Raw genomic sequence first — 12061 nt, 5'->3', positions numbered from 1 at the left:
TGCTCCTACTACCGTTAGTTATGGTTCTGATCGTGCATATCCATCTGAGACTACTTCCCAAATATCTGATATTACATAGTAGCTTCAAAAGCTTCTTGCCACTCACTCACGTGCCATGTCTGCCTCCTCTACTAAAGGTTTGAACTCTTCTAGTTTTTCAGGTATATCTCCTTCCATCTGGATTTTAGACTCTGGAGTATCACACAATATGTCATATAATTCTAAATCATTTGTGTCTTTGAATGTTGCACCATCTATGTCGGTTATAACTGTTGATGGCACTCATATGCCATTAGCAGACGTTGGTTCTGTCTCCTCACCTAATTTGTCATTTTCTGAAGTTTATTATACTCCTAACCTCACTTTGAGTCTTGCTTCTGTTAGTCAAATGTGTGATTCTGGTTACTCAATTATGTTTTCTTCCACTTCTTGTTGTGTGCAGGATCCTCATTCCGGGAGGCTGATTGGGACAGGCCATATACAAGGGGGACTTTATGTTTTGGATGAGTTGAGAGTCCCGGATACTGCAACCTCAACCTCTACTTCCACAACTGATTTACTATCCTATTTTCGTTTGAATTCTTCATCTTCTAGTTTTTATTTATGGCATTACCGTCTTGGACATGTCTCTGCTTCTAGATTAAAGTATTTGGCTTCTGCTGGAGCTTTAGGAAAGTTACAAACCAGTGATATCTCTGATTGTTGTGGCTGTAAACTTGCTAAATTTCCAGCTTTACCATTTAGTAAAAGTGTTTCCATTTCATATGCACCTTTTGACTTAGTTCACTCTGATGTATGGGGTCCATCGCCGCTTCTTACTAAGGGTGAATCTAGATATTATGTTTCTTTTATTTATGACTATACTCATTATTGTTGGGTTTATCTTATGAAAAGTCGTTCAAAATTTTTCGACATTTATTGTATGTTTCGTGCTATGGTTAAGACTCAACATAATGTTGTTATAAAGTGCTTCCGTTGTGATTTAGGCGGTGAATATACCTCTAATAAATTTTCTAAATTGCTTGCTTTTGATGGTACAATTCATCAAACATATTGTACTGATACACCTCAGCAGAATGGAGTTGCTGAAAGGAAACACCGTCACATTATTGAGACTGCTCGCTCCCTTTTGTTGTCTGCTTCGGTTCCTAGTGAATTTTGGGATGAAGCAGTTCTTACTGATGTTCATGTTATTAATAGAATCCCATCATTTGTAACATCAGGTTTGTCTCCCTTTGAAAAATTGTATAACTCTATCCCTGATTATTCATCGTTGAAAGTGTTTGGTTATACTTGTTTTGTTCTTCGCCCCCAAGTAGAACATAGTAAGTTGTCTTCTCGTTTTGCTATATGTGTTTTTCTTGGTTATGGGGATTGTCAAAAGGGTTATCGTTGTAATGATCCTAGTACAAGAAAATTGTATGTTTTTCGTCATGTTGTTTTCCTTGAACACATTCCTTTTTACTCTCTTTCTTCTGATTCTTATACTACTAACAGTTCAAAACTCACTCATATCAATCCTTTTGACCATAATGATAATATTTCTAGTGATTGTAGTTTTGAGAATTGCAGGACTGATACTACCAATACTCCAAATACTGACATCCCTCTTTCCCCCACGGCTACCCAACAACCTCCTACGACTATTGATCCTCCGCCTTCCCGTTTTCCCTCTCGTGACCGTAAGTCTACTCAATTGCCTGATTTTGTCTATTCCATTTACTCTCCTTCTTTTGCTTCTTTTCTAACCTCCATCCATAGTTTGTCTGAGCCCTTTTCCTATAAAGAGGCTATTCTTGACCCTCTTTGGCAGCAGGCTATGACAAAAGAACTTTCTGCTTTACACAGAACAGATACTTAGGAATTAGTACCTCTTCCTCCTGGAAAACATGCTATTGGGTCTCGTTGGATATACAAAATCAAAACTAAGTCTGATGGGTCAGTTGAGCGCTACAAAGCACGCCTTGTTGCTAAGGGTTTCTCTCAACAATACGGTATGGATTATGAAGAAACTTTTGCTCCTGTTGCTAAGATGACTACTATTCGCACCCTTATTGCAGTTGCATTTATTCGTCAGTGGCATATTTCTCAAATGGATGTTAAAAATGCATTTCTAAATGGTGATCTTCAAGAGGAAGTTCATATGGTACCCCCACAAGGTGTTTCTCATAATCAAGGGGAAGTGTGTAAGTTGAAAAAGGCATTATAAGGTTCGAAACAAGCTCCACGATCTTGATTTGAGAAGTTTACCATTGTGATTACATCTATTGGTTTTCGCTCTAGTGATCATGATTCAGCTTTGTTTGTCAAGACCACTTGTCATGGTCGTATTTTACTCTCATTATATGTTGATGATATGATTATTATAGGTGATGATATGGATGGAATTAATGATTTAAAATTACAGCTAGCCAAATAATTTGAGATGAAGGACTTAGGCACTCTTCGCTACTTCTTGAGCATTGAAGTTGCCTACTCTCCTAGAGGCTATCTTCTCTCGCAATCCAAGTATATTGCCAACATTCTTGAACAGGCTCGCCTTTCTGATAATAGAGTAGCAGACAGTCCTCTTTAGTTGAATGTGAAATATGCTCCATCTGATGATGTTCCTTTGCCAGATCCCACTTTATATTGTACTTTGGTTGGAAGCCTGGTATACCTTACAATTACTAGACCAGACATTTCTTATGTTGTTCATGTTGTTAGTCAGTTTGTTATCTCTCCTACTACAGTGCATTGGGCAGCTGTTCTTCGCATATGTCGTTATCTTCGGGGAACCCAGTTTCAAAGCCTCTTATTTCCTTCATCGTCCTCATTGGAACTTCGTGCTTATTCTGATGCGGATTGGGCTGGCGACCCCACAGATCGTAAGTCTACCATAGGGTTTTATGTCTTTATTGGAGATTCTCTTATTTTTTGGAAGAGTAAGAAACAAGATATTGTTTCTCGTTCTTCTACAGAAGCTGAGTACCGTGCTATGGCATCCACTACTACTGAAATAGTTTGGTTGCATTGGTTAGTTTCTGATATGGGTGTCATTCTTTCTAAACCAACTCCTATGTATTGTGATAACAAAAGTGCCATTCAGCTTGCCCACAACTTGGTCTTTCATGAACGCACCAAACACATTGAGATTGATTGTCACTTCACTCGTCATCATCTTCATCATGGGACAATTACTCTACCGTCTGTATCCTTCGTTTTGCAGATTGCTGATTTGTTTACGAAGACGCATTCCATTAAACGTTTTCGGTTTTTTGATTGACAAACTCTCGATGCTCTCTGCTAATGCATCTTGAGTTTGAGGGGAGTTGTTAGTTATTATTAATAATAATAATAATAATATTATTATTATATTGATTAATTATATATTTGTAAGGGTAGTTAAGTCTTTCCAGCATTTAGTATTTATACTTTGGTGTAACCCTTACTCTTTACGTTTTTGTTCATTCTATTGAAACCCTAATTCAAAGGCTGTTTTTCCTTCTCTATGTTCATATATATTTACAATTGTTAACAATTACATTGTTGAATTCTTAATTTCTTTTTTATTAACTCTAATATAATTGTTTGTTAGTTTATAGGTTTTCACAATTTATAATTTTATCTAACTTTTTGTAGTTATTATATTATGTATTTATTTAGTCAATTTTTAAGTTATGATACTTATATTAGATTAGAGAGTTTGACAAATTTACTATTTTACTCGTTTATAAATGTATTAATATTGCAAATCTTCTATACAATTGTTTGCCTCATTATAATTCATATATAAATATCATTGTTTTTCTATTTTATTTATTCATTTTAAAACCGATGTATGACTTTTTGATATATAATAGTTTTATTTTTCAATTTAAAGAATAAAAAAATATTCTAATTATTACTAGTCTTATTTATTTTTTTAGAAAAAATAGTCACATTCATTTCATCTTTTTATGATGTTTGTATTACTTAGTACAAATTTTTAATATCTTATTTTATATCTAAATCAATTATTTGAAATTCAAAATTTATTTGATTATTTAAACTAATACTTTGACATATATTGACATTCCTATGAAAATAGGAATTAAATTATTATTTAAACAATAATATTTAACAATAAAAAGTAAATTATTTATAAAAAAAACACAATCACATATAAAAAAAACATTTAATATCACAATATTTTAAATTATTTTCTAAATATATTTAACTATTAATAATAATCTAATAAAATATATCCGTGCATCGCACTAGCGAACGTCTAGTTGAATCTAAAACTAAATAAGTCTACCAATTTGAATAAGCCGGCGAAACAAATCATAAGTCGTCTTAATCCAACCCCCGTCAAAATCGATTTAAAAATTAAGTAAAGATAAGTCTTGCTAAATCAATCCCGATTTAAATTGTATATCACTTTTGAGCTCGAACCCGTCATTGTTGTTGTCCCATACTAATGAAAACCGAAGATGATAATGAAAAAGTAAAGAGACAAGGACAAAGAGATGATCATAATTATCAGTTCCTTACACATTTAAATATATCCGTAGTCCTTAAGCACAGACACAGTCATATATACATATTACTAGTTACAATATACCATAAAAATATTCAAATTTTTATTTGGTCGACATACTATATGATGCTAATTAGTACTAGTAGTTAATTAAACTTTTATCTTTATGCTCTGTCTTTATTTAATTGAATAGTAACATTGCAATAGCAGTAGTACTCTATGACAGAGGAGCTCTCTTAGGAGCACCCTTTCTCCTGCAGCTTCCAAGAGAGAGGAAGAAATTACCATTGCCTTTACTATTGTTGAGATCTTCTTCACATGATGAAATACTATTATTCATAGAACGGCTTGTAGCTTCCTCAGTAGTAGGGGCAAAATGGGCATTATGATCTTCATCAATAACTTCAGAGCTATCAACCCTTAAACCCTCGAACTGGGAATAATATGAAAAATCTGATTCATTGAATTGATGTAATATCCTCGATAACCTTTCGCCCTTGCATAGCATATAATCAACCTGCATTATTTTACGTTATTGTTTTTTTTTTTTTTCTGTTTACAACGTTAATTTTCATGTTCTAGAAAAATAACAATGATATACTCCCTCAACTTTTTATTATAAATCGTTTTAGAAAATAAATTGTATTTTAATATAAGTCGCTTTATAATTCCAATGAATAATTAATGTTATTTTTTTTATTATATTCTTAAATATTTATTATTCTCCCTCCTTTCAATTATATAAATTTATCTTCCGCATGTCATTAATGAAGGATAATTTTGTAAAAGCTTTCATAATTTTTTCATTTTCATACGATAATTATTATTTTTCTTAATCTGTGTGAAAAGTCTAAAAACCCTAAACTTTTTAGTACTTTATTTAATTCTCTCTCTCTCTATCATAATGATTAGGGGTAATTTTGACAAAACAACAAAAATACTTTCTTGAACTTTGAAATGTGACACTTAAAATGAAACAAATTTTTTTCACAAAAGTGACAATTATAAAGGAACGGAGGGAGTAATAAAAAACGAAGAGAGTACTACTACTATAGTACTACTATCACATTTTGATACGTATCCCGAAAAACAGATAAATTAATGAAAGCTGCAACGTTGTACCTGCATTGATTAATTTATTAATTTAAGTATTATTAGCTGTCTTTTTGAAGTTTTCAAGAAAAGAACTCCTAAAGACACATGTAAAAACAACTATGGCAATTCCAAGGATAGGATATAATTCACCGCTAATATTTTACCCAATAATACATGGTATATCGTTTTTGTAAGAAAATAATACAGGGAATAACAATTTTAAAAAAGTTAAAAATATTAACACAAAATTAAAATAATAAAAACAAATAATAAAAATAATAAAAATAGCTCAGGTTATATAAGGCTTGAGATTGGTATACTATAAATTTAAAATATTTAAGTTTGATCATAAGTTCGATTTTTTTTCCCTTTTTAAATGTCATGTCAGACATGAAAACTTATTTAAAAGCTTACATCTCATTAAGAAATCTTTTAGATAGTCTATAAATACATTATTTAACAATTTTTTCTAATATATATGCATGCATAGGCCAATCTTTTTAATATATATATATATATATATATATATATATATATATATATATTTGATGAAATAGACTTTTAAAAAGATTTATTTTTATATGATCGATTTATTTTAATAAATATGAATAAATTTATTATTATTATTAATAGTTTATTTATTTTACTGAATATGAATAAATTTATTATTATTATATTTTATATTAATTTATAAGTAAATTTTTATTATGAAAATAAATTTAAAAGTATATTAATTTTGTATTTTATATTCAAAGTAGTTCGGAAGGTTTTATAGAGAATTTTTATGTTATTTTTATTCAAAATAAAAAGCTTTTTTTAAACTAAACCAGTAACTTCTAGAAAGTTATGTTTGGCCTGGTCTCTCCTTTAAAAGAGAAGAGTGGACAAAAACAAGATAAGAGAAACACAACCTTAGTCATAGCGGACAAAAACAAGCTAAGAGAAACACAACCTTATTAATATAAAATTAAAGAATTAAAGAATTAATAAATATTTGATATGAACATTTGATTTTATGAATTAAAGAATTAATTTGAACATTTGATTTTATGATGATAAATATTAATTTAGATAGTTGAATGTAAATTATTTTATATTTATGCATATTAATATAAAGGTGAGTTTAATAATAAATTTTATATAAAAAGTTTTTAAATTCTAAAAATAAAAAATTTTAATTTCAAGTTAGAATAGATTATGATTCAATTTAGTTACAAATATTGTTGAAAAACTAATTAGCGTGTGTGTGTGTGTGTATATATATATATATATATATATATATATATATATATATATATATATATATATATATATATATATATATATATATATATATATATATATATATATATATATATATATATATATATATATATATATATATATAAAATTGTATTTTTATAATAGGAAATTGTATTTTTATAATAGGAAAGATAAATTTATAAACTAAGTCATATAAATTTTAATACCTAAATAATTATATTATATAAAAATAACAGGTAAGTGGACAATAAACTGTGTTATCTATTTTTATAGCAAAACTAATCCTCTCGAATAAATTGATATGTTATAACTATTTAAATTATAAAAAAACTATAATTAAATAAAAATAATAATAACCTTATAAAAAAAATAATAACCTCATCAAAAAATAATGGAGGGCTTATTATACATACAGACTTGTATAAATTAATGCTTCAATCCTTTTCATAAGACATAGTTCAATTTTTAAATTTATTGAATCCTTTTCATAATACACAATTCGATTCTTAGATTCAATACTTAATGTATTTATTCTATATTCAATACTTAATGTATTTATTCCATATATAATATTGATACATTAATTTTTCAATAGCCTTGACACAATAGTATATACTAAATCATACTATAAAAGTTTAAAAAATGGCCTTGACACGATAGAGTATAAGATATAGGTAAAAAAATATCCTTGACACAATAGTATATTCAAAACCATAGTATGTTTACTAAAATATAAATAGTTTTTTTTGGTTTATACATATGTCTTGAATATATAATTAGAGTGCCCTAAATTTTTAGTTTACAAAAATTCTAGAACCCAACAATTATTTTAAGTTTCCAAAAATAAAAGTATGTTTACTAGGAGAGTATAAGTATGAATGATTGATTGTTAGGAGAGTTGACTGGTAATTTGTATGGGTGAAGCAGAAGGCTATATATGGAGAAAAAGTAGAAAGTAAAAAGAGACAAAAACCTTGCATGAGAGCGAACAGAAATGGAAGGGCTCCTGAAGAATCCTGTCACAAGAGCAGCAAACGTTGGCAGTATGTTTGCATGACCTTGACTGAACTCTCTCTTTTAAGAATATCACTTTCGCACCGTTAATCGTATATCCCTGCATTTCATCACAATCTACATTTCTTACTAATCTTTATTCTACTAATCATTAGTATTTGCTTCTTAAACAGAAATTAGTCAGGTCTTACTTACTTGAATATTGGAACAATCTATGAGCTTTTCAAGATCATTCAGTCGAACCACGTCATGATAAACATACCTTCTCACCTGCAATGCAACCACACCACACCTCAATTATTGTCTTACTACATTATTGTCTATGTATTTCCATACCATTACAAATCAGCTTAATCTTCACTTTCCATATCTATATATATCATCACAATATTATAATTCTACTTTTAGAATTTAACATGTACTACTGTGTTATTAATGAAAGTAGTATTTTCTATTCCTAAATAATCAGAATATTGATACTTAGTTGAAACAAATTGTCTCAAATCAATATGAGGGGTGCTATCTATACACCAAAAACAAATATATTACCTTTCAATGTTACTATATTAATCAAATCAATATTGATACTTAGTTACTATATTAATTAAATATTTTAAAAAAACAAAATCGTATTTTATACGGTGTAAGTGTATTTTTAGTGTAAAAATATCAATTCTCAATCAATATACCTATCACCTTTCAATGCAATATTAATTATTAGTAGAACTTAAATTATTTTTGTCAAATCATAAGAATTTTATTACCTCACACTCTTTTGAGTTTTTTTCTTGGTCCTTTTTTATAAGACTTTCTTCTTCTTTTAAAATGCATTAATTATATTTTTTCAAATATATCCCTAATTACCATTTTTTTCTACAATCTCTAATAAATACTAAAACATTAATTATTTCTCTCTCCTAAGAAAATTTAATACTCTAACTAACTTTTTCAATTAACGTAATTTAGTCTATAAAGTCTTATGTTTAGGGACAAAAGTGATATTTTTTAAAATGAATAAGCAAAATATTGTCGTTTCCAATTCATCTTTTTATCTTGTAGTCATGTCAATGTCAACAATCAATTGAATTGAGTTAATAGGCCACTTAATTTATTAAAATTTATATAGTAACTATTATTTTTAAATGAGGTTAAAGGTAGTGCACTGACAGTATAAAAAAGTTTTACACTGTCATCCAATAGAAACAAATCGTTTTGCCATGTCATATAAATTTTTTAAAAATTAAAGTCTGATTTATCCTGATTCATGGTTGTGATTGGTTGACAGTGTAAAACTTTTTTACACTGTCAGTGCATCACCCATTTTCTCTTTTTAAATTAATATATTTTAATTTAGTTATGTTAGAGTTCACTAATACTTAATACATTTAATTTAATGAAAACATTATATTTTGTCTCTTATAAAAAGCAACAATGGTATTACTTGATATGATAAAATGGATCATTGCTTATGAAGAGTATATAAACAATAAATGAAAATAATAATTTACTGTTTATTTTGAAATTATTAAAATATATTAAAAATATTTTGTCACTAAAACATAATTCAATTGATAATTATCAATATATTAGATTTGACAAGTCTCATGTTCGAATAAAGGTTTCATCTCCGGATCAAAATTCAAAACACACTGAGTAATTTAACTAATATAAATTTTAAATAGATTGAAATTTGGTGACTTTGTTCAGATGGAATTTACCAATTCATGGTGAATTATGGTCTTTTTTATATCTCTTATCAAGAAGTAACTAGAAAGAAAGTTGATGTTAATCCTAAAGGGGTTTCCAAAGTTGAAGCAGCTTTTGATTTCTTGTTTTATTTGTCTCTTAACAGAATTGGGTCAAACCTTTCACTTTCAATGAAAGGAACAGGTGAGAAAGCATGGTAGAAAAATTAGATAAAAAAGGGATCTTCCATTAATGGGAAACAAACCAAAACATAAAAGTGGAAAATTTACCACACAAGACATATTCAGAAAACCCTTCTGAAAAACACTATGCATATCTCGGAAACACCAAACAAAATTCATCACTTGTGCCTTCAATTAACCAACCAACAACAATAACAAAAAGTTGAATTAAAACAAAACACATAGAACTATCAAACTATAAAGATTAAAATCCTATAATAAAAAAAAAAAACCTAGTAAATAAAATTTAAACTTAATTAACATGCTTCACAAGTTCATCAACTAAAATCTTCATAAAAAAATAACAAAAATAGAAAGAAAAAAGAAGTACCTGAAGGAGAGGGTGATGGCGGTGGGAAGGGAGACAGTGAGGACATATAGAGAGACAACAGTGTAAGCAAAGGACGTTCTTCTCGTTCTTCTTTCTATGTTGGTGGACCCCACAACCACCAAAGAATGTTTCACCCATTAATCTCTCCAACCATGCAGGTAGTTGTTTCTCATGAATCCCTCCTTTCATGTCTCTTCTTCTTCTGATGTCTGTCTGTCTGGTTCTTTGACAAACAAAATAGGATTTTTATGAACTAAGGTTTGCTGTTTTTGTCAAATGAATGGTTAGGTTAAGTTGGGAGAGGACCATTTTTCATTCTCATCATTCCTTATATAACATCAAAAATAACCTAACTCATCAACCTATATTATTTTACTATATCTCTTTTTGGAACATCATGTTTTCTTGTGTCAAAAAATATTATAGTAATTTTTTATGTTTTCTACATGAATAAAGTTGAGTTTTTAAAAGTTTTTAATAATATTTTTTAATATAAAAAGTTTTTTTTTTAAATTGAGTGAATAATTAATATTTAAAAAATATGTTAATTAATATATTAATTATTCATTTTTCTATCATTCAACTAAATTAGTGTGAATATATATATTAACATGCAGTTATTAATAGTATATGGTTTTAACACAAGTAATGTTTAATTTCTTGTAATGATTACTCTGCAACTTTTTTTTTCTTGTGATAACTTGTAAGTAAGAGTAATAATCACTCTGCTGTGTCATTTTGAATGACCACATGAGAGGTGAATGCAATTTCCAATAACCAAAAGACGTGACTCTTTATTTTAGTATTTGTTTTAATAAAAAAATACTTTATTTGAATATTATACTAGTAGTACTGTATTATACAGTTTTCTTTTTCTCCCAAAGAAAATATATTTCAGTTTATAGTTGAAAAATAATTACTGTATAAATAAAGTCTTGCTACCTAATGTTTTTAAAAAAACTTATATCTTTTTAATAAATAAATCGTTTTTGAAGTTTATAAAGAGTAAACATTTTACTATCTCCAATTTTTATTATAAATCATTTTGTTAAAAAATTATATCAAATTATATATCATTTAATCATTATGTAAAACCAACAAATCTTTAATATTATTATTTTAATTATACTTTTAAATAAATATTATTTTTATTTTTTAATTATTTAAAATTCTTTTAACATATAATTAATTAAAAAGAATTTTATAAAAAAAATCATAACTTTTCACAATTAAAAAAAACGCTTTTAAAATAGATTAAAAACGACTTGTTAAGACGGTTTTGACCCTGGTCTAAGAATTACCGACATAAGAAATTTTTATTTCTTAGTCAAAAATAAATTATTACATTTTCATATAACAATAATTACATATTTTAATGTCTATAAAAATATTAAAACAACTTATACTAAAAAAATAAAATAGAATAATTTTTAATATATTAAACATACAATTTTTAATTAAAACTTAAATATGTGAATGGAAATAGCCCTTTGCACTTCTTAACATTTTTTTAATAACTAACAAAAATCCCTTCACATACAAATAATATTTTGGATCCTTCTTGCTTTATTTTTTTTATCTCTTTTAGTCTTATTCTATCTGTTCATTGTAAAATTATTTTATTTTTAATAGAAATAGTAAATTTAAGAGAAAAATAGAGAGATATGAGAGAATTTAAATTTAGAAAATAATATAAAATAAATAAAATATTTCTACTTACTTGCTAATCTTAGTTTGTCTCTACATATTTTCACTTGATAGAATACACCTCCTTTGATTATTAGAAGTGAACTAGTTTTAAAAAAAGTTAAACATGCCCAACTATAAATTCTCCTAACTTTTTTTCATACAGGGTTTTTGACATAGCCCTCTCGCCTTTGTAACCTTTTCTTTATTAATTAATATATTAAATTTATTTAAAAATAAACA

The 12061-nt window shown here is 27.5% G+C and overlaps 1 protein-coding gene across 1 annotated transcript; it reads right to left on the bottom strand.

The window, feature by feature from the left end:
* Positions 1-4504: 4504 nt before the first annotated feature.
* On the bottom strand, positions 4505-10447 carry LOC131607686 (protein RGF1 INDUCIBLE TRANSCRIPTION FACTOR 1-like). The gene is made up of 4 exons (XM_058879664.1): positions 10133-10447; positions 8069-8143; positions 7833-7973; positions 4505-5018 (listed from the first exon to the last, which is right to left on the bottom strand). The coding sequence occupies exons 1-4, from the start codon at positions 10319-10321 to the stop codon at positions 4719-4721; spliced, it is 705 nt and encodes a 234-aa protein (XP_058735647.1). The 5' UTR covers positions 10322-10447; the 3' UTR covers positions 4505-4718.
* Positions 10448-12061: the final 1614 nt, after the last annotated feature.

This window comes from Vicia villosa, linkage group LG5 (genome assembly GCF_029867415.1).
Source record: "Vicia villosa cultivar HV-30 ecotype Madison, WI linkage group LG5, Vvil1.0, whole genome shotgun sequence".
Classification (NCBI taxonomy): Eukaryota; Viridiplantae; Streptophyta; class Magnoliopsida; order Fabales; family Fabaceae; genus Vicia; species Vicia villosa.
The sequence above is the reverse complement of the archived record's forward strand: the minus strand, read 5'-3'. Positions and strand labels throughout refer to the sequence as shown.